Here is a 23,024-nt window from a genome sequence, read left to right on the forward strand (position 1 = left end):
TTTCTTTCTGGTTCAGTTTTGGTAGTTGATACATCTGTAGGAATGCAACCATTTCTTCCAGATTATCTAATTTGCTGGCGTATAGTTGCTCATAATATGTTCTTATAATTGTATGTCTTTGGTGTCGATTGTGATCTCTCCTCTTTCATTCATATTTTTACTTATTTGGGACATTTCTCTTTTCTTTTTGATAAGTCTGGCCAGGGGTTTATCAATCCTGTTAATTCTTTCAAAGAACCAGCTCCTAGTTTCGTTGACCTGTTCTACTGTTCTTTTCATTTCTATTTCATTGATTTCTACTCTGATCTTTACTATTTCTCTTCTCCTGCTGGGTTTAGGCTTTATTTGCTGTTCTTTCTCCCTCTCCTTTAGGTGTAAGTTTAGGTTGTATATTTGAGACCTTTCTTGTTTCTTGAGAAAAGCTTGTATTGCTATATACTTTCCTCTTAGGACCACCTTTGCTGCAACCCAAAGATTTTGAACAGTTGTGTTTTCATTTTCATTTGTTTCCTTACATTTTTTCAATTCTTCTTTAATTTCCTGGTTGGCCCATTCATTCTTTAGTAGGATGCTCTTTAGCCTCCATGTATTTGAGTTCTTTCCGACTTTCCTCTTGTGATTGAGTTCTAGCTTCAAACCATTGTGGTCTGAAAATATGCAGGGAATGATCGCAGTCTTTTGGTACCAGTTGAGACCTGATTTGTGACCTAGGATGTGATCTATTCTGGAGAATGTTCCATGGGCACTAGAAAAGAATGTGTATTCTGTTGCTTTGGGACGGAACGTTCTGAATATACCTGTGAAGTTCATTTGGTCCAGTGTGTCATTTAAAGTCTTTATTTCCTTGTTGATCTTTTGCTTAGATGATCTGTCCATTTCATTGAGGGGGATGTTAAAGTCCCCCACTATTATTGTATTGTTGTCAATGTGTTTCTTTGATTTTGTTGTTAATTGGCCTACATAATTGGCTGCTCCCGTGTTAGGGGCATAGATATTTACAGTTGTTAGATCTTCTTGTTGGATAGACCCTTTAAGTAGGATATAGTGTCCTTCCTCATCTCTTATTACAGTCTTTGTTTTAAAATCTAGTTTGTCTGATATAAGGATTGCCACCCCAGCTTTCTTTTGGTGTCCATTAGCATGGTAAATGGTTTTCCACCCCCTTACTTCCAATCTAGGGGTGTCTTTGAGTCTAAAATGAGTCTCTTGTAGAGAGCATATCAATGGATCTTGTTTTTTTATGCAATCTGATAGCCTGTGTCTTTTGATTGGGGCACTTAGCCCATTTACATTCAGGGTAACTGTTGAAAGATATGAATTTAGTGCCACTGTATTGCCTGTAAGGTGACTATTACTGTATATTGTCTGTGTTCCTTTCTGGTCTTTGTTACTTTTAGGCTCTCTCTTTGCTTAGAGGACCCCTTTCAATATTTCTTGGAGGGCTGGTTTTGTGTTTGCAAATTCCTTTAGTTTTTGTTTGTCCTGGAAGCTTTTAATCTCCCCTTCTATTTCAGTGACAGCTTAGCTGGATATAGTATTCTTGGCTGCATTTTTTTCTCATTTAGTGCTCTGAATATATCATGCCCGTCCTTTCTGGCCTGGCAGGTCTCTGTGGATAGGTCTGTTGCCAATCTAATTTTTCTACCATTGTAGGTTACACACCTCTTGTCTTGAGCTGCTTTCAGGATTTTCTCTTTGTCTCTGAGACTTGTAAGTTTTACTATTAGATGTCGGTGTGTTGACCTATTTTTATTGATTTTGAGGGTGGTTCTCTGTCTCCTGGATTTTGATGCCTGTTTCCTTCCCCAAATTAGGGAAGTTCTCTGCTATAATTTGCTCCAATATACCTTCTTCCCCTCTCTTTCTTCTTCGGGGATCCCAATTCTTCTAATATTGTTTCATCTTATGGTATCACTTATCTCTCGAATTCTGCCCTTGTGATCCAGTAGTTGTTTATCTCTCTTTTTCTCAGCTTCTTTATTTCCATCATTTGGTCTTCTGTGTCACTAATTCCCTCTTCTACCTCATTTATCCTAGCAGTTAGAGCCTCCATTTTTGATTTCACCTCATTAATAGCCTTTTTGATTTCGACTTGGTTTGATTTTAGTTTTTTTATTGCTCCAGAAAGGGTTTCTCTAGCATCTTCCATGCTTTTTTCAAGCCCACTTTGTAACTGTGTAATCATCATTCTGCTCTCTAGTTCCAACATCTTACTAATGTCCGTATTCATTAGGTCCCTGGCCGTCAGTACTGCCTCTTGTTCTTTTTTTTGAGGTGAGTTTTTCTGTCTTGTCATTTTGTTCAGAGGAGAATCGATGAATGAGAGAACAAAACGCTAATAGGGTAACAATGACACCAGAAAAATATACATTAAACAAATCAGAAGAGACCTGAAACTGGGGGAAAATAAAGGGAAAGAAAGAAAAAAGGAAAAAAAGAATATGATCAGATATGATCAGGATGGTGAATAGATCAGTACCACACAATAGGTTTTGGGTGTATTTTGGTCTGTTTAAAGAAACTGTCTCCCAAAATTGTAGGAAAGAAAAACATATATGTACAAAAATAGGGGTAAATATGATGAAGGGATGGAATATGACTGTAAAGATGAAAATTATAAAAGATTTTATAAAAGGAATTGTTAAAGTAAGAAGTTGTTCGAAAACAGAAGAGAAATTAAAAGAAAGGGCGGGGAGAGAATGTGATCAGGTAGGAGACTAGAACAAAGCCATACACTAGAGATTTAGGTAATATTTTGTTAGTAGAAACTGTATCCCAAAATTTTAAAGAGAGAACAGCTTCTATATATACCAAAAATAAGGTTAACTACAATGAAGAGATAGAATATGACTCTAAAAATTAAAAATAAAAAAGATTTTTAAAAAAGAGATTGATAAGATGTTGAAAAAGGGAAAAAGAAAAAATAGAAAATTAAATAATTAACTTTGAAGGACTAAAGAATCAGGGGGAAAAAGCCATGAATTCTATGTGCAGTATTCCCCTAGTGCTGGAGTTCTGCTGTTTTCATTGATTGGTAAACTTGGTCTTGGCTGGCTGTTCTTGCTGATCTTCTGAGGGGGGGTGGGGGGATTGGCCTGTTGCCGTGGTTCCCAAATGTCTTTGCTGGAGGTGGAATTGCCCTGCCCTTGCCGGGGGCGGGGCTAATTAATCTCGGGTTTTGCTCTCAGGAGCTTCTTTTTTTTTTTTTTTAAGATTTTATTTATTTGACAGAGAGAGACACAGCGAGAGAGGGAACACAAGCAGGGGGAGCGGGAGAGGGAGAAGCAGGCTTCCCGCTGAGCAGGGAGCCCGATGCGGGGCTCGATCCCAGGACCCTGGGATCATGACCTGAGCCGAAGGCAGATACTTAACGACTGAGCCACCCAGGCGCCCGTCTCAGGAGCTTTTGTTCCCTGCAAGCTTTCCGTACAGCTTTGGAGGATGAGGGTGAAAATGGTGGCCTCCCAATCTCAGCACCTGAGTAGCCGAGAACTCGGGGCCCCCCTCCTCAGTGCGCCCCCAGAGAAAAGCAAGTCAGTCACTCCCGTCTCCCCGGTCTCTGGCCGCACTCCGTGCTCACCCGGCCTGTGACCGAGCGTTTCTATCTCTGGTACCTGACTACCTACCTGGTGTGGAGTCTCCAAACCCAGCAGAACCCTGCGGTGCCCTTCCATGCCACTCCTCCCTGGGGAGGAAGGGGCGTCTCCCTGGATCTGCCGCTTGTTGGGTCCCTGCTGGAGGAGCAGTGGCCCGACTGTGACGCGGATCACAGTTTATGGCAACCCGGAGCTGACAGCCCGCGCCTCAGCTCTGTCTCTGTAGCCGGCTTCCCTGCTCTGATACCTGGGACCTCTGCCGCACTCAGGCAGCCCCAGTCTTTCTGTGACCCCAAGGGTTCTGAGACCACACTGTCCCGCGACGGGTCCACCCCTGCTTAGCCACTGGAGCAACATCCCTCAGCGGAGCTGACTTCTAAAAGTTCCGATTTTGTGCTCTGCTGCTCTATCACTTGCTGATAGTGGCTGACGGAGGCCCCCCTCCCCCGTCGTCTATCCTCCCGAATATCGCCTCGGATTCACTTCTCCGCACGTCCTACCTTCCAGAAAGTGGTCGCTTTTCTGTTCAGAGAGTTGCTGCTATTCTTTTCTTTGATCTCTGGTTGAGTTCATAGGTGTACAGAATGGTTTGATCCCTATCTAGCTGAATTCCTGGGACCAGACAAAATTTAGGTCCCTACTCCTCCACCATCTTGCTCCTCCTCCATTAAGACATTTTTACAAAAAGCAAATGTGAGAAGTTACTGTACACAACAACCTGCAAATAAAAACTTCCCTAATCACTACAGCTGCCCCCAGATCCACAACTAAATATTTAGTTGTCTGGTACTGACAGTATTAGGCAGTTTGGCTGTGTCCAGAGGGCTGAAACATCACACTATATAAATATAGTAAAAGATCAGAATTAGCCCCATTTGATAGCAGCTGCATGTAGAAATATTTTAAATAAGTTAACTTTATTGAGCTATATTTTACATATGATAAAAGGTTACAAATTTTGTGTTTGGATTTTGATGACTTTTGAGAAACATACGTCCTGTATAACCACCCACCCCAATCATGATTTGACACCTATCCAATACCACAGAATCTTCCTTTGTCCTCCATTGGGGGCAGTTCTCCTTCCCACCTTCTCCCAGACAAACATGGATCTGATTTCTGTGCCTGTTCTCAAACTTCATATAAATGGAAAAATAGAGTATGCATTCTTTTGTGTCTGCCTTCTTTCTTTATATGATGTCTGTTTGATTGATGCCATGTTTGTGCATGCATAAACAATCTATCCCTTTTTGTTGGTGACTACTATTCATCTTATGCACATACTATGGTTGCTTGTGAATAGAATTCATCTGTTGGGCATTTAGGTTATTTAGGTTATTTTCAGCTTTTGGCATTTTGAATGAAATTGCAAGGAACATATGTTTACACAGCTTTGTATTTTCATCTTTTGGGTGGAATTGCCAGGAGTCACAATTTAGAAATATCTTAAATCTATAATAAAGTAGCAAAACATTTTCTAAAGTGATTGTACAATTTTCCAGCCCCACTGACATTGTATGAATGTTCTGGGAGCTCTACAGCCTCACCAGTAATTGATGTTGTCAGTCATTTAATTTAAGTTGTACAAGTGGGTGTGTAGTATATCTCATTTTGTTCTCTTTGATGAATAGTGAAGTTGAGAATTTTTTTATTTACTTATTGACCATTCATGAACCTTTTTTTCCCATAGAGCATATCAAATCTTTTGCCCATTATTTGTTGAGTTGTCAAGTCTTTTGTCAGATAAATGTATTACATTTGAATTAATGATGATTTTGAAGAACGGAAGTTTTTTATTATGATAAAAATTGAATTTATCAATTTATTCTTTTATGGGTAGTGCTGTTTGTGTGTTAAGAAATCCTTGAGTATCCCAGTATCATGAAGATTTTATTTTCAGTTTTATTTTTGAGTTTGATTGTTTTAGCTTTTTGTTTAGGTCTATGGTCCATTTCAAATTATTTTCTATGTGGGAGGTGAGGTAGAAATCACCTGGTTTGGATTTTTTCACATGTGGATATCCACTTGATCCAGTATCATTTGCTGAAAATACTTCTCTTTCCACATTGAGTGGTCTTGTCATATCTGTTGAAAAGCAATTGACAGTATATGTGTGGGTGAACTGATATAATCTTTTCTGTTCCAATAATGTATTTCCCTATCCTTAAGCCAAAACAACACTGTCTTCCTAACTGTGGCTTTATAGTAATTGTAGAAATCAGATAGAGTGGGTCTTCTAAATTCGTTCATTTTTTTTTCAAAATTGCGGTCATTCCATCTGATAATACTTACCTTTCATTTGAAATACTTTCTGTAGTATTTCTTGCAATGTACATCTATAGGTGAATATTTTCTCAGTTTTTGTTTATCTGAAAATTAATTTTACTCTTTTTGAAGGATTTTTTTGTAAGATATAAAATCTCAGATTGACAGTTTTTTTCCCTCACTGCTTTAAAGATGTAATTTCCTTGTCTTCTTGCCTGTTCTGTCTCTGATGAGTAGTTGGCTACATTCCTGTCATGTTCACTGTATGTAATATGTTGTACTTCTTTGCTTTCAAAATTTTTCTTTTGTCTTTCATTTTTTAGTGGTTGTATTTATTTAGATTTATTTATTTATTTAAGAAAGAGACTGAGAGAGAGGAGGGGTGGGGGGGAGGGAGAGAGAGAATCCACAAGCAGACTCCTTTTTGAACGTGGAGCCCGACGTGGAGCTTGATTCCAGGATCCCGAGATCATGACCTGAGCCAAAAACAAAAGAGTCAGTCATTTAACCAACTGAGTCACTCAGGCACCCTAATTTCCTTTGTATTTATTATGCTTGGTTTTGTTGTTTATCTTAAGCTTGTAAGTTTTTTTTTTTTTTACCAAAATAGGGAGATTTTGTTGATGTTATTTCTTCAACTTTTGTCTGCTTTGACCATTATTCCTGCTCCATTGTCTCCCCTCTCCTTCTGGACTCTAAATGCATGTCTGTTAGGCCAATCGATCCTATCTTACAAGTACCTGAGGCTCTGTTTGTTTTCAAAATTTTTTATTGTATGTGCTTTAGATTAATAATTTCTGTGAACCTGTTTTCATGTTCACTTACCCATTTTTCTGCCATGTCTAATCTGTTATTAAGCCAATTCAGAAACTTTGTATTTCAGATATTTTGCTTTTCAGTTCTAGAATTTCTATTTGTTTACATCTTACAGTTTCCTTTTCCCTGCTGAGATTTCCTATCTGTTCCATCATCAAGACCATTTTTCCTTTAAGTCCTTAAACATTTCAATAGCTACTTAAAAAGGTCTTGTCTACTAATTACAACATCTGGGCCATCACAGGGTCTCTTTTTAAAAATAGTGAGTAAGGTTCACATTCACCTGCTTATTATTTGCATGTCAAATGCATTTTTATTTTATGTTGGACATTATGAGTGATGCATTGTTCGGATTTGGGAGTACCTGTCTTCCTTTAAAAAGGGTAGAGTTTGTTCTGTCAGGCAGTTAATACTGATGGCTGTTCTTATGCTTGTTGAGGTTTGATTTTAGTCTTTTTTAGGGCCAGAATACTCTAGGACATGGTTCTTATTCCAGGAGTATGGCCTTTTTGGTGTCTCAGTCAAATTATCAAGGTATTTTTAAGATCTCTGCACTCTGATCTCTCTACTTTCCCAGGTGAGTGTGACCTCTACTATCTTCATTTTACTTGCAGCATCTGTATCAGATGCTCTTTGCTTCACTTCACCATGTCTCACCTTGTGTATGTACAGTCCAGCCCTTGACCAAGGTCTTGCAAAAACAAAAAACAAAAAACAGATTTCTGGGGTCCCTTTCCATGTAGCTCTGTTCTCTCTAGTGTTTGTCCTCCAATTTTCAGCTGTGTCACCAGTGCTGAACTGCAATATGTGTCTCCTCAGCACAGCAAGACTGCTTTGTTTAGGTTTCTCCTCCCTGTACTGCTCTCAGGAAATTGTCCACAGGCTGACAGGGCTCATCTAGGTGTGCATAGGGATTCCATATCTGTGGTGCCTGTTGGCCAGTGTCTAAAAACAATCACTTCCTATGTTTTGTCCAGCTTTATAGCTACTTTGGGGAAGGCCACTCTGTCTCGGCCAGAAGTCTACATCCGGTAGAAATATGCTTTAATATGCTTTTGAAAGTTATTCCTAAGATTATTCGTTCTCAAACTTATGCTTATATTAGATGCATCTGGAGGACTGATTTACACACAGATTGTTAGGCCCTGTATTTTACAGTGTCTGATTCAGTGGGTTGAGTTGGGGCCCAACAATCTGCATTTCAGATGTGTGTCCAGGTGATGCTGATGCTGATGGTCTGAGAACCAAACTTGGAGAACCACTTGTTTAGAAAGATGGATCTTGAGAAGACGTGTTGGACTCTATTTGGGATTTACTACACACAATTTTACCTTTTTTTTTCTTTTGGTCCTATGTCCTGCATAATAGACTTATGTTTCAGTTGGTTTATTATAATGCATGCGGTCTTGCTCTTTTTATTCAAATTATGAGTTTCAAAAAATTGTGGCTTTTATTTTTGCATTGTAAAAGGTATTCTCCATTTGATTGATAGGAACAGAAAATATGTAAGAGAGTAAGGTCATAAAATATTATCATTCTTATTTTTTTTTGCCTGTACAAATAATTTGATTCTTTCATCCTGATATGAGACTTTTGGAACATAGAGTTTGATAAGTTTCAGCAAGAAGTATGTGATTTTTGTTTCAGAAATCGAGTTTTATTTTAATTATTCTTGGACCTGTATGTATATATGTGAGTTATGTGTATGTGTGTTTTGTTGGTAAGATGCAAAACAGTGGATTGCTGGATTGCTGGATTGCTGGATTGCTGGATTGCTGGACCTGAGCCATATCTCTTCCTTGGGTTTCCTGAAAGCTTACACCATCCTTTACAGCTCTCAGGATAGCTGTTAATCTGTCTACCTCAGCATATTTTGTCCACTCCTTTGCCTCCATTGTTCCAGTGGCTCCATCTCTCCTTGTTTGTCAGGATTTTGAAATTTATTGCTTTCTTTCACTATCTCTAAAATCCATGCATTTCCCAATGATATAAGGCTTGTACTGAGGTCAAACTGGTGACTCTTGTTGATGATACTGACATGATTTTTGCAATGGCAACCAGGAGAGGAAGTGCCCTCCCACCAGCATTACTGTATTTATTACTTATTTGGGAAAATTGATTGATATTATCCCTTCAAATTCTAATCAATCTCTGACAGATTTTTTTATTTATTTACCAACTTTCATTCCTCGGAAAAATTGGTACAACAGCTTTTGGTGGTTAGATTAGAAGGCTCTTTGATGGCACATTTTAAATATTGTTTCAGTTGTAATGTATGATTATAATTTCAGTCTCAATTTCAGAGGTCTGTTTTCTAGTATTTTGATATAGGCATAGTGAAATACTAATTACTAAATACTAATTACTCAACAGGTTCATTTCGATGGGTGGGACCACAAATATGACTACTGGATGGATGCAGACAGCCCTGACATTCACCCAATTGGATGGTGTGATATAACAGGGCATCCACTGGAAATTCCATATCGTGAGTATTTTGCTCTTTGTTGTTGATTTTTAAATACTCAGCCTGAATTCCTACCTGAATGCAGTTTTTTTTTCATGTCATTGTAAGTATTTTAAAGCTAAATATCAGATAGGTGAATTGACTAATCAGTGCTATAGCTAAACTGAAATCTAATTATTCAGTTAAGCTTCAAAGGGTATGCTTTATGTAAAAGAAAAGTTATAATAATCATTAAAAAATTATTTTGATAGTGTTGTCTAGAAAAATCTTTATTTTCTACATTTCAGTTTGGAAAACTTAGCCTGGTCTAAATCCATCTAATTTGTGCCATTGATTTTCACTGAAGTGCATTTTGTTTTTTTTAAACATTCCATCTTAATTTTGTTTTATAGATTTCAAAAAGTTTTAGAAGACACAAATATTTTAAATTTCAGCAGTTAAAAAAACTTTAGTTGAGAAAAAGTCTTCTGTTCTGTTGGTATCTTCGTTTTTTTCTTCCTTTCTAGCTGCTTAAAGTTAAGGAGGAAATTAACCACTCTAAATTTTAATGAGCCTTGAACCAAAATATCTTATTCTTTTGTCTGAAGGATTTCTTCGATCAGATTAGGCTGACATGACTAATAGCCTGTTCCAGACACATGTGCAGGCACTGCATTCTTTTGTGTGCTTTGTTCCTCACTGCCTCTGTGGCTCTCCTGTTGGCTTCTTGGCATGAAGCTGGCACATTATGCTGTTAATGAGGTTGTCTTCCACTGAGCCAGCCCGATGATGCTTGAAGCTCAGCTCTAAAAGGACAAACTGCATCTTTGAAGTAATTCCTTGACTTCTTATAGAAGTGAGAAGAGGTCCTGACTTAATAACCCAACAGACGTTTCTACCTTCTGTTAGGTGCTTCAAAAACGACAAAAATCAATAAGGTACAGGTCCTTATGTAACGCAGAGTGCGTTAGCAAGCATGGCGTCTGTATATACAGAATGTAAAACCAGAAACCATGGTCAGCCCTGTATTGGAGGGATGGTGTTAGTCTTTGTGCTTTTTTTCCTGATTCCACTTTTTACTCTGCCTGATTTTACAGTCCAATTTGTCAGAGAGATGTTTCTCATTTTATGTTAACCATCCCTCGTCCCCCATTGACATGCACACATCCAGCCTCATCACAGTAACATTCTCAAGTAGGAATGGTCACAGTGGAGGTGGGGATGGTCAGCATTTCAGGGACAGGGACAGCTCTCTTCATTCCATCTCACCCATTGCCTGCTCTTTTGTGAAGCTGCCTATCCGGCTTCTTGAACTGAATGTCTCACAAACATTCCAAAGTCTGTGGATCAAGCTGAACTTCATCCCAAGCCAAAAAACTTGTCTTTCTGCTGTGGTTCCTACTTGCTTTCAAACTTCCTACTTCCTAAGCAGAGCCATTCTGGACTTTGCTCCCTTTTTATCCCTTCCTCACCCGACACATATAATCAGTGACCAAGTCTTAATGATTCTCTTACTTAATTGCTCCAAAATCTATCTCTGACCCCTGCCTGCTCCCTCCCAGTGCCATTGCATTTGATTTCTCATCATGGTTATGCAGTCTGCTAGTTAGTGAGTTGCACAGATCCTCCTGATAAGCCTAAGATAGATCTCAAAATTCAAGCTCTAGAGGCAATATAGCCTGCTTGTTAGAAGTGTGGAATCTGAAGTCAGAATGCTTGCATTTGAATCTCAGTTTTACTACTTACTTAGCAGTGTGACTCCCTGTACCCATTTCCTCATGTAGAAAATGGAGATAATATTAGTGTGTCTATCTCAAAAATTTGTAATGATTAAATGATATAAATGTACACATAATACTTCAAAAACTGCCCATCCAATAGTATATACTGATTTAGTGTTGGTTATCAGGAAATGATATAATACTCTATAGACTTTCATTTTTATATGAAATTATGTGAATTATTAAGGATTAAAAAACTTGAAATTATGCTAAAATTAATGTGACTAGAGTTTTCCAAATATTTTAATTTTTTTCTTCCATCCTTTCTTCCTTCCTTTCTATTCATTTATTTATATTTATTTATCATTGAGTTATAGTTCACGTACAATATTATATTAGTTTCAGGAGTACAACATAGTGATTTGACATTTATATACACTACAGAATGATCATGTTAAGCCTAGTTACCGTCTGTCACTATACGAAGTTATTACAAAATTATTGATTATATACTCTGTGCTGTACGTTGCATCCCTGTGACATGTTTTATAACTGGGAATTTGTACCTCTTAATCTCCTTTACTTATTTCACCTATTCTCCCAATTCCTTCTCCCTTAGGAACCACCAGTTTGTTCTGTATATTTATGAGTCTATTTCTGTTTTTTTTGTTTTGTTTGTTTCTTTGTTTAGATTCCACATTTAAGTTATTTATGGTATTTGTCTTTCTCTGTCTGAGTTATTTAACTCAGCATAATATGTTCCAGGTCCATCCATGTTGTTACAAATGGAAAGTTTTCATTCTTTTTATGGCTGAGCAATATTCCACTGTGTGTGTGTGTGTGTGTGTGTGTGTGTGTGTGTGTGTGTGTATATATATATACCACATCATCTGTATCTGTTCATCTGATGATGGATACTTGGATTGCTTCTGTATCTTGGCTACTGTAAATAATGCTGCTAAAAACAAAGGGGTGCATATCATTTTTTGAATTAGTATCTTTGTTTTTTTCAGATAAATATCCAGAAGTGGAAATGCTGGCTAGTATGGTAGTTCTATTTTTAATTTTTTGAGGAACCTCCATACTTTTTCCATAGGGGCTGCACTAAATTTACATTCCCGTCAACAGTGCATGAGGGTTCCTCTTTCTTCACATCCTTGCCAATACTTTGTTATCTCTTGTATTTTTGATACTAGCCATTCTGACTAGTGTGAGGTGACATCTCATTGTGGTTTGGATTTGCATTTCCCTGATAACTAGTGATGTTAAACATGTTCTCAAGTGTCTGTTGGCTACCTGTACATTATCTATGGGAAAATGTCTATTGAGGTTCCTATTGAGGAACCCATTTTTACTTGGGTTCTTTGGGTTTTTGTGGTGTTGGTTGCCTGAGTTCTTTATATATTTTGGATATTAACCCTTTACTGGATATACTATTTGCATATATCTCCTCCCATTCAGTAGGTTGTGGTTTTTTATTTATTATTATGTTATGTTAATCACCATACATTACATCATTAGTTTTTGATGTAGTGTTCCATGATTCATTGTTTGCGTCTAACACCCAGTGCTCCATACAATACATGCCCTCCTTAATACCTATCACTGGCCTAACCCATCCCCCCACCGCCCTCCCCTCTAGAGCCCTCAGTTTGTTTCTCAGAGTCCACAGTCTCTCATGGTTCATCTCCCTCTCCGATTTCCCCTCCTTCATTCTTCCCCTCCTGCTATCTTCTTATTTTTTTTTAACATATTATGTATTATTTGTTTCAGAGGTACAGTCTGTGATTCAACAGTCTTACACAATTCACAGCGCTCACCATAGCACATACCCTCCCCAATGTTTATCACCCAGCCACCCCATACCTCCCAACCCCCACCACTCTAGCAACCCTCAGTTTGTTTCCTGAGATTAAGAATTCCTCATATCAGTGAGGTCATATGATACATGTCTTTCTCTGATTGGCTTATTTCGCTCAGCATAATACCTTCCAGTTCCATCCATGTTGTTGCAAGTGGAAACATTTCGTTCCTTTTGATGGCTGCATAATATTCCATTCTATATATATACCACTCTTCTTTATCCATTCATCTGTCGATGGACATCTTGGCTCTTTCCACAGTTTGGCTTTTGTGGACATTGCTGCTATAAACATCGGGGTGCATGTAAACCTTTGGACCCCTACATTTGTAATTTTGCGCTAAATACCCAGTAGTGCGATTGGTGGAGCATGTGGTAGCTCTATTTTCAAATTTTTGAGGAAACTTCATACTGTTTTCCAGAGTGGCTGCACCAGCATGCATTCCCAACAAAAGTGTAGGAGGGTTCCCCTTTCTCTGCATTCTCACCAACATCTGTTGTTTCCTGACATGTTAATTTTAGCCATTCTGATGGGTGTGAGGGGATATCTCGTTGAGGTTTTGATTTGGATTTCCCTGATGCCGAGCGATGTTGAGCACTTTTTCATGTGTCTGTGGCCATTTGGATATCTTCTTTGGAAAACTGTCTGTTCATGTCGTCTGCCCATTTCTTGATTGGATTATTTGTTCTTTGGGTGTTGAGTTTCATAAGTTCTTTCTAGATTTTGGATACTAGACCTTTATCTGATATGTCTTTTTCAAATATCTTTTCCCATTCTGTTGATTGTCTTTTGCTTTTGTTGACCGTTTCCTTTGCTGTGCAAAAGTTTTTATCTTGATGAGGACTCAATAGTTCATTTTTGTCCTTGCTTCCCTTGCCTTTGGCGATGTTTCTAGGAAGAAGTTGCTGCGGCTGAGGTCGAAGAGGTTGCTGCCCGTGTTCTCCTTTAGGATTTTGATGGACTTCTGTCTCACATTGAGGTCTTTCAACCATTTGGAGCCTATTTTTGTGCGTGGTGTAAGGAAATGGTCCAGTTTCATTCTTCTGCATGTGGCTGTCCAATTTTCCCAACACCATTTGTTGAAGAGACTGTCTTTTTTCCATTGGACATTCTTTCGTGCTTTGTCAAAGATGAGTTGACCATAGAGTTGAGGGTCCATTTCTGGGCTCTCTATTCTTTCATTTATTATTTATTTATTTATTTATTTTTATTATTTTTTTTATTATGTTATGTTAATCACCATACATTACATCATTAGTTTTTGATGTAGTGTTCCATGATTCATTATTTGCCTATAACACCCAGTGCTCCATGCAGAACGTTGGGCTCTCTATTCTGTTGCATTGATCTATGTGTCTCTTTTTGTGCCAGTACCATACTGTCTTGATGATGACAGCTTTGTAATAGAGCTTGAAATCTGGAATTGTGATGCCCCCAGGTTTGCTTTTCTTTTTCAACATTCCTCTGGCTATCTGGGGTCTTTTCTGGTTCCATACAAATTTAGGATTATTTGTTCCATTTCTTTGAAAAAAATGGATGGTATTTTGATAGGGATTGCATTAAATGTGTAGATTGCTCTAGGCAGCATTGACATCTTCACAATATTTGTTCTTCCAATCCATGAGCATAGAACGTTTTTCCATTTCTTTGTGTCTTCCTCAATTTCTTTCATGAGTATTTTATAGTTTTCTGAGTACAGATTCTTTGCCTCTTTGGTTAGATTTATTCCTCGGTATCTTACGGTTTTGGGTGCAATTGTAAATGGGATCGACTCCTTAATTTCGCTTTCTTCTCTCTTGTTGGTGTATAGGAATGCCACTGATTTCTGTGCATTGATTTTTTTTTTAAGATTTTATTTATTTATTTGACAGAGAGAGAGAGAGAGAGACAGTGAGAGAGGGAACACAAGCAGGGGGAGTGGGAGAGGGAGAAGCAGTCTCTCCGTTGAGCAGGGAGCCCGATGCGGGGCTCGATCCCAGGACCCCGGGATCATGACCTGAGCTGAAGGCAGATGCTTAATGACTGAGCCATCCAGGTGCCCCTCTGTGCATTGATTTTATATCCTGCCACTTGACTGAATTCCTGTATGAGTTCTAGCAGTCTTGGGGTGGAGTCTTTTGGGTTTTCCACATAAACTATCATATCATCTGCAAAGAGAGTTTGACTTCCTCTCTGCCGATTAGGATGCTTTGATTTCTTTTTGTTGTCTGATTGCTGTGGCTAGGACTTCTAATACTATGTTGAATAGCAGTGGTGATACTGGACATCCCTGATGCGTTCCTGACCTTAGGGGGAAAGCTCTCAGCTTTTCCCCATTGAGAATGATATTTGCTGTGGGTTTTTCATAGATGGCTTTTATGATATTGAGGTATGTATCCTCTATCCCTACACTCTGAAGAGTTTTGATCAAGAAAGGATGCTGTAGTTTGTTCAATGCTTTTTCTGTATCTACTGAGAGGATCATATGGTTCTTGTTTGTTCTTTATTAATATATTGTATCACATTGATTGATTTGTGGAAGTTGAAACAACCTTGCAGCCCAGGGATAAATCCCACTTGGTTGTGGTGAATAATACTTTTAATGTACTTTTGGATCGTATTGGCTAGTATTTTGGTGAGAAGTTTTGTATCCACGTTCATCAAGGATATTGGTCTGTAATTCTGCTTTTAGATGCAGTCTTTGTCTGGTTTTGGGATCAAGGTAATGGTGGCCTCATAAAACGAGTTTGGAAGTTTTCCTTCCATTTCTATTTTTTTTGGTACAGTTTCAGAAGAATACGTACTAATTCTTTAAAAGTTTGGTAGAATTCCCCTGGGAAACCATCTGGCCCTGGGCTTTTCTTTGTTGGGAGATTTCTGATGACTGCTTCAATTTCCTTAGTGGTTATAGGTCTGTTCAGGTTTTCTATTTCTTCCTGGTTCAATTTCAGTAGTTGATACATCTCTAGGAATGCACCCATTTCCTCCAGGTCATCTAATTTGCTGGCATAGAGTTGCTCATAATATGTTCTTATAATTGTTTGTATTTCTTTGGTGTTGGTTGTGATCTCTCCTCTTTCATTCATGATCTTGTTGATTTGGGTCATTTCTCTTTTCTTTTTGATAAGTCTGGCCAGGGGTTTATCAATCTTGTTAATTCTTTGAAAGAACCATCTCCTAGTTTCATTGATCTGTTCTACTGTTCTTTTAGTTTCTAGTTCATTGATTTCTGCTCTGATCTTTATTATTTCTCTTCTCTCCTGCTGGGTTTAGGCTTTATTTGCTGTTTTTTCTCTAGCTCATTAGGTGTAGGGTTAGGTTGTGTATTTGAGCCTTTCTTGTTTCTTGAGAAAGGCTTGTATTGCTATATACTTTCCTCTTAGGACTGCCTTTGCTGTATCCCAAAGATTTTGAACAGTTGTGTTTTCATTTTCATTGGTTTCCATGAATTTTTTTAATTCTTTAATTTCCTGGTTGGCCCATTCATTCTTTAGTAGGATGCTCTTTAGCCCCCATGGATTTGAGTTCTTTCTGACTTTCCTCTTGTGATTGAGTCCTAGTTTCAAAGCATTGTGGTCTGAAAATATGCAGGGAATGATCCCAATCTTTTGGTACCATTTGAGACCTGATTTGTGACCTAGGATGTGATCTTTTCTGGAGAATGTTCCATGGGCACTAGAGAAGAATGTGTATTCCGTTGCTTTGGGATGGAATGTTTTGAATATGTCTGTGAAGTCCATTTGATCCAGTGTGTCATTTAAAGTTTTATTTCCTTGTTGATCTTTTGCTTAGATGATCTGTCCATTTTAATCAGGGGGGTGTTAAAGTCTCCCACTATTATTGTATTGTTGTCAATGTTTTTCTTTGCTTTTGTTTTTAATTGCCTTATATAATTGGCTGTTCCCATGTTCGGGGCATAGATATTTACAATTGTTAGAACTTCTTGTTGGTTATATCCTTTAAGTAGGATATAGTGTCCATCCTCATCTCTTATTACAGTCTTTGTTTTAAATCTAATTTGTCTGATGTAAGGATTGCCACCCCAGCTTTCTTTTGGTGTCCATTAGCATGGTAAATGATTTTCCACCCTCTCACTTTCAATCTGGGGGTGTATTTGGGTCTAAAATGAGTCTCTTGCAGACAGCATATTGATGGGTCTTGTTTTTTAATCCAATCTGATAGCCTGTGTCTTTTGATTGGGGCATTTAGCCCCTTTACATTCAGGGTAACTATTGAAAAGTATGAATTTAGTGCCATTGTATTGCCTGTAAGGTGACGGTTACTGTATATTGTCTGTGTTCCTTTCTGATCTGTTCTGCTTTTAGTCTCTCTCTTTGCTTAGAGGACCCCTTTCAATATTTCCTGGAGGGCTGGTTTCATGTTTGCAAATTCCTTTAGTTTTTGTTTGTCCTGGAAGCTTTTTATCTGTCCTTCTATTTTCAATGAGAGCCTAGCTGGATATAGTATTCTTGGCTGCATATTTTTCTCGTTTAGTGCTCTAAAGATATGCCAGTCCTTTCTGGCCTGTCAGGTCTCTGTGGATAGGTCTTTTGCCAATCTAGTATTTCTACCATTGTAGGTTACATATCTCTTCTCCCGAGCTGCTTTCAGGATTTTCTCTTTGTCTCTGAGACTCGTACGTTTTACTATTAGATGTCGGGGTGTTGACCTATTTTTATTGATTTTGAGAGGGGTTCTCTGTACCTCCTGGATTTTGATGCCTGTTTCCTTCCTCACATTAGGGAAGTTCTCTGCTATTATTTGCTCCAATATACCTTCTGCCCCTCTTTCTCTTTCTTCTTCTGGGATCCCAATTATTCTAATGTTGTTTCGTCTTATCGTATCGTTTATCTCTCGAATTCTGCCCTCATGATCCTGTAGTTGTTTCTCTCTCTTTTTCTCAGCCTCTTTATTTTCCATCATTTGGTCTTCTATATCGCTGATTCTCTCTTCTGCCTCATTTATCCTAGCAGTTAGTGCCCCCATTTTTGATTGCACCTCATTAATAGCCTTTTTGATTTCGACTTAGTTAGATATTAGTTCTTTTATTTCTCCAGAAAAAGTTTCTCTAATAACTTCCATGCTTTTTTCAAGCCCAGCTAGTATCTTTAAAATCATGATTCTGAACTCTAGGTCCGACATCCTACTAATGTCCGTATTGAGTAGGTCCCTGGCTGACGGTACTATCTCTTGTTCTTTTTGCTGAGGTGATTTTTTTCATCTTGTCATTTGTCCAGAGGAGAATAGATGAAGTGAGAGAACAGAATGCTAACAGGTTAACAACGTCCTCAGCAAATATGCTCTATACAAATCAGAAAAGACCTGAAACCAGGGGAGAAGAAAGGGAAAGAATGAAAAAAGAAAGAAAGAAAAAAAAAAAAGAAAAAGATTAAATACAAAAACAGAACAACACAAAAAAAACCCGAATGTGATCGAATATGATCAGGCTAGTGCATAGATCAGTGCCACACACTAGATTTTGGGCGTATTTTGGTCTGTTAGAAAAAAGTGCCTCCTAAAATTTTAAAGGAAGGAACACTTATATATGTACAAAATAAGGGTTGATACAATGAAGGGATGGAAGATGACTGTAAAGATGAAAATTAGAAATGATTTTATAAAAGGAATTTATACGATAAGAAGTTGTTTGAAAAAAGAAAGAAGAAGATTTAAAAAAACAAAAGGGAGAGAATGTGATCAGGCAGGAGACTAGAACAAAGTCATACACCAGTCATTTAGGGTATATTTTGATCTGTTAGAAGAAACTGTATCTCAAAATTTTAAAGAGGGAACAACTTATATATTTGCCAAAAATAAGGGTAACTTCTATAAAGGGATAAAATATGACTCTAAAAATGAAAAATAAAAAATGTTTTTTTTTTAAAAAAGGGATTGATAAGATGTTGGTTGAGAAAGGGAAAAAGAGAAATTAAAAAAACAGTTAAAAAAATTAACTTTGAAAAACTAATGGATCATGGTAAAAAAAAGCCATGAATTCTGTGTGCGGTATTTCCATACTGCTGGAGTTCTCCCTTTCTCCTTGATCGGTAAACTTGATCTTGGCTTGCTGGCTGTTCGTGCTGATCTTCTGGGGGAGGGGCCTGTTGCCGTGGTTCCCAAATGTCTTTGCCGGAGGCGGAATTGCCCCGCCCTTTTGGGTCCAGGCTAAGCAAGCTGCTCGGGTTTGCTCTCAGGAGCTTTGGTTCCCTGCAAGCTCTCCCTACGGCTTTGGAGGACGAGAGTGAAAATGGCGGCCTCCCAATCTCCGCCCCAGAGGAGGCAAGAACTTGGGGCTCCACTCCTCAGTGCGCCCCCAAAGAAAAGCAGCCAGTCACTCCCATGTCCCCGGTTTCTGGCCACACTCCGTGCTCATCAGGCCTGTGACTGAGCATTTCTATGTCTGGTACCTGACCCTGTGTGGATTCTCCAAACCCAGCAGATCCCCACGGTGCACTCCCATGCCGCTCCTCCTGGGGGAGAAAGGGGAGTCTCCCCATCTCTGCCGCTTTTTGGGTCCCTGCTGGAGAAGAAGTGGCCCGACTGGGCCGCGGATCACAGCCTATGGCAACCCCGAGCTGAGAGCCTGCGCCTCGGCTCCGTCTCTGCAGCCGGCTTCCCCGCTCCGATACCTGGGGGCTCTGCTGCACTTAGGCATCCCCGGTCTTTCTGTCACCCCGAGGGTCCTGAGACCACACTGTCCCACGAGGGTTCCACCTCCCGCTGAGCCACTGGAGCGACGTCCCTCCACGGAGCTGACTTCTAAAAGTTCCGATTTTGTGCTCCGCGGCTCTATCACTTGCCAGAAGCGGCCGACGGAGGCTGATGGGTTTGTTTCTTTATCCAATCTGATAGCCTGTGTCTTTTGCCTGGGGCATTTAGCCCATTTACATTCAGGGTAACTATTGAAAGATATGAATTTAGTGCTATTATATTGCCTGTAAGGTGACTGCTACTGTATATTGTCCGTGTTCCTTTCTGGTCTATGTTGCTTTTAGGCTCTCTCTTTGCTTAGAGGACCCCTTTCAATATTTCTTGTAGGGATGGTTTCTTGTTTGCAAATTCCTTTAGTTTTTGATTGTCCTGGAAGCTTTTTATCTCTCCTTCTATTTTCAATGACAGCCTAGCTGGGTATAGTATTCTTGGCTGCATATTTTTCCCATTTAGTGTTCTGAATATATCATACCCATCCTTTCTGGCCTGGCATGTCTCTGTGGATAGGTCTGTCGCCAATCTAATGTTTCTACCATTGTAGGTCACAGATCTCTTCTCCCGAGTTGCTTTTAGGATTTTCTCTTTGTCTCTGAAATTTGTTGTACTATTGGATGTCGGGGTGTTGACCTATTTTTATTGATTTTGAGAGGGGTTCTCTGTGCCTCCTGGATTTTGATGCCTGTTTCCTTCTTCAAATTAGGGAAGTTCTCTGCTCTTATTTGCTCCAATATACCTTCTGTCCCTCTCTCTCTTTCTTCTTCTTCTGGGATCCCAATTATTCTAATGTTGTTTCATCTTATGGTATCGCTTATCTCTCGAATTTTGCCCTAGTGATCCAGTAGTTGTTTATCTCTCTTTTTCTCAGCTTCTTTATTTCTATCATTTGGTCTTCTATATCACTAATTCTCTATTCTGTCTCATTTATCCTAGCAGTTAGAGCCTCTATTTTTGATTGCACCCATTAATAGCCTTTTTGATTGCGACTTGGTTAGATTTTAGTTCTTTTATTTTTCCAGAAAAGGTTTCTCTAATAACTTCCATGTTTTTTTCAAATCCAGCTTGTATCTTCAAAATCACCATTCAGAACTGTAGTTCTAATATCTTACTAATGTCTGTATTGATTAGGTCCCTGGCAGTTGGTACTGCCTCTTGTTCTTTTTGTTGAGTTAGTATTTTCTGTCTTGTCATTTTGTTCACAGGCGAGTAGATGAATGAGAAAACAAAATGCTAACAGGGTAACAATGACCCCAGAAACATACACTAAACAAATCAGAAGAGACCTGAAACCTGGGGAAAAGCAAGGGATAGAAAGAAAAAAGAAAAGAAAAAGAAAAAGATAAAATCAAACAAACAAAAACAGAACAAAACAAAACAACAGAATATGATCAAATATGATCAGGCTTGTCCATAGATCAGTACCACACACTAGATTTGGGGTGTATTTTGGTCTGTTAGAGGAAAGTGCTTCCCAAAACTTTAAAGAAAGAAAAACTTATATATGTACCAAAATAACGGTTAGTACGATGAAGGGATGGAATATGAGTGTAAAGATGAAAATTATAAAAGATTTTATAAAAGGAATTGATAAGATAAGAAGTTGGTTGAAAAAAGAAAGAAGAGGATTTACAAAAAAAAGGGAGAGAGAATGTGATCAGGCAGAATACTAGAACAAAGCCATACACTAGAGATTTAGGGATATTTTGATCTGTTAGAAGAAACTGTATCCCAAAATTTTAAAGAGAGAACAACTTATATATATATATATATATATATATATATATATATATATATATATATATATATAAACCCAAAATAAGGGTAACTACTATGAAGAGATAGAATATGACTCTACCAATGAAAAATAAAAAAGTTTTTATTTTTTATTTATTTTATTTTTAATTTTTTTTAAATTTTTTATTATGTTAATCACCATACATTATATCATTAGTTTTTGACGTAGGAATAAAAAAGAGTTTTTAAAAAAGGGATTGATAAAATGTTGGGTGAAAAGGGGAAAAAGAAAAATTCAAAAAAAAAGTTTAAAAAAAAATTAACTTTGTAATACTAAAGAATCATGGGGAAAAAGCCATGAATTCTATTATGCAGTATTCCCCTAGCTCTGGAGTTCTGCCGTTCTCATTGATGGGTAAACTTGGTCTTGGCTGGCTGTTCTTGCTGATCTTCTGGGGGAGGGGCCTGTTGCCATGGTTCCCAAATGTGTTTGCCCGAGGCAGAATTGTCCCACCCTTGCCGGTCGGGGCTAAGCAATCTACTCGGGCTTGCTCTCGGGAGCTTTTGTTCCCTGCAAGCTTTCCCTACAGCTTTGGAGGACATGAGTGAAAATGGTGCCCCCCAGTCTACCCCCCGGAGGAGCCGAGAACTCGGGGCCCCACTCCTCAGTGCGCCCCCAGGGAAAAGCAGTCACTCCCATCTCCCCCGTCTCTAGCCGCACTCCGTGCTCACCCGGCCTGTGACCGAGTGTTTCTATCTCTGGCACATGACCCCGTGTGGAGTCTCCAAACCCAGCAGATCCCTGCGGTGTACAGGGATCTTCCTCCTGGGGGAGGAAGGGGGTCTCCCTTGATCTGCGGCTTGTTGGGTCCCTGCTGGAGGGGCAGTGGCCCGACTGTGCTGCGGATCACGGTTTATGGCAACCCCGAGCTGAGAGCCCACTCCTCGGCTCTGTCTCTGCAGCCGGCTTCCCCGCTCCGATACCTGGGAGCTCTGACATACTCAGGCACCCCTGCCCTTTGTTTCACCCCGAGGGTCCTGAGACCACACTGTCCCGCGAGGGTTCCAACCCCCGCTAAGCCACTGGAGTGACGTCTCTCAGCAGAGCCGACTTCTAAAAGTTCTGATTTTGTGCTCTGCGGCTCTATCACTTGCCGGTAGCGGCTGACGGAGTCCCCCTCCCCCACTGTCTATCCTCTTAATATCACCTTGGATTCACTTCTCTGCACGTCCTACCTTCCAGAAAGTGGTCACTTTTCTGTTCAGGGAGTTGCTGCTTTTCTTTTCTCCTGTTGAGTTCGTAGTTGTTCAGAATGGTTTGATCCCTATCCAGCTGAATTCCTGGGACTAGACGAAATCCAGGTCTCCTACTCTTCTGCCATCTTGCTCCTCCCCCAGTAGGTTGTCTTTTCATTTTGCTGATGATTTCCTTCCCCATGCAAAAGCTTTTTAGTTAGGTATAATCTCATTTGTTTATTTTTGATTTGGTTGCCCTTGTCTGAGGGTACAAATCCAAAAAAAATATTGCTAAGACCCACGTTTAAGAGTTTACTGCCTATGTTTTCTAGGATTTTTATGATTTCAGGTCTTACATTTAGGTCAAAATGTAGTTTTTTCCCCCTTATAATTGATTTCTGGTGTTTGGAAAAAATGCTTCTTATGATTTCAGTCTTCTTACATTTATTGAGACTTGTTTTGTGACCTAACATGTGATCTATTTTAGAAAATTTTCCATCTGCACTTAAAAAGATTCTATATTCTCCTGGTTTGGGATGGAATTTTTCAATATATCTCTTAGGTCTATCTGGTCTAATGTGTTGTTCAAAGCCACTGTTTCCATATTGATTTTATGTCTGGATATCTATCCATTGATGTAAGTAGCGTGTTAAAGTTTTTT

General features: G+C 39.0%; 1 protein-coding gene across 6 annotated transcripts in view; it reads left to right on the forward strand.

Annotated features, from left to right (window-relative positions):
* The window catches only part of L3MBTL4 (L3MBTL histone methyl-lysine binding protein 4), a 501,743-nt gene that overhangs the window by 271,827 nt on the left and 206,892 nt on the right, over positions 1-23,024 (forward strand). For all 6 annotated transcript variants that reach the window (XM_027577144.1, XM_027577148.1, XM_027577147.2 and 3 more), the window contains exon 13: positions 9,051-9,165. In XM_027577144.1, coding sequence (XP_027432945.1) covers positions 9,051-9,165 — 115 coding nt within the window. The remainder of the gene's footprint in view (positions 1-9,050; positions 9,166-23,024) is intronic.

Source organism: Zalophus californianus, chromosome 14 (assembly GCF_009762305.2).
Source record: "Zalophus californianus isolate mZalCal1 chromosome 14, mZalCal1.pri.v2, whole genome shotgun sequence".
Taxonomy (NCBI): domain Eukaryota; kingdom Metazoa; phylum Chordata; class Mammalia; order Carnivora; family Otariidae; genus Zalophus; species Zalophus californianus.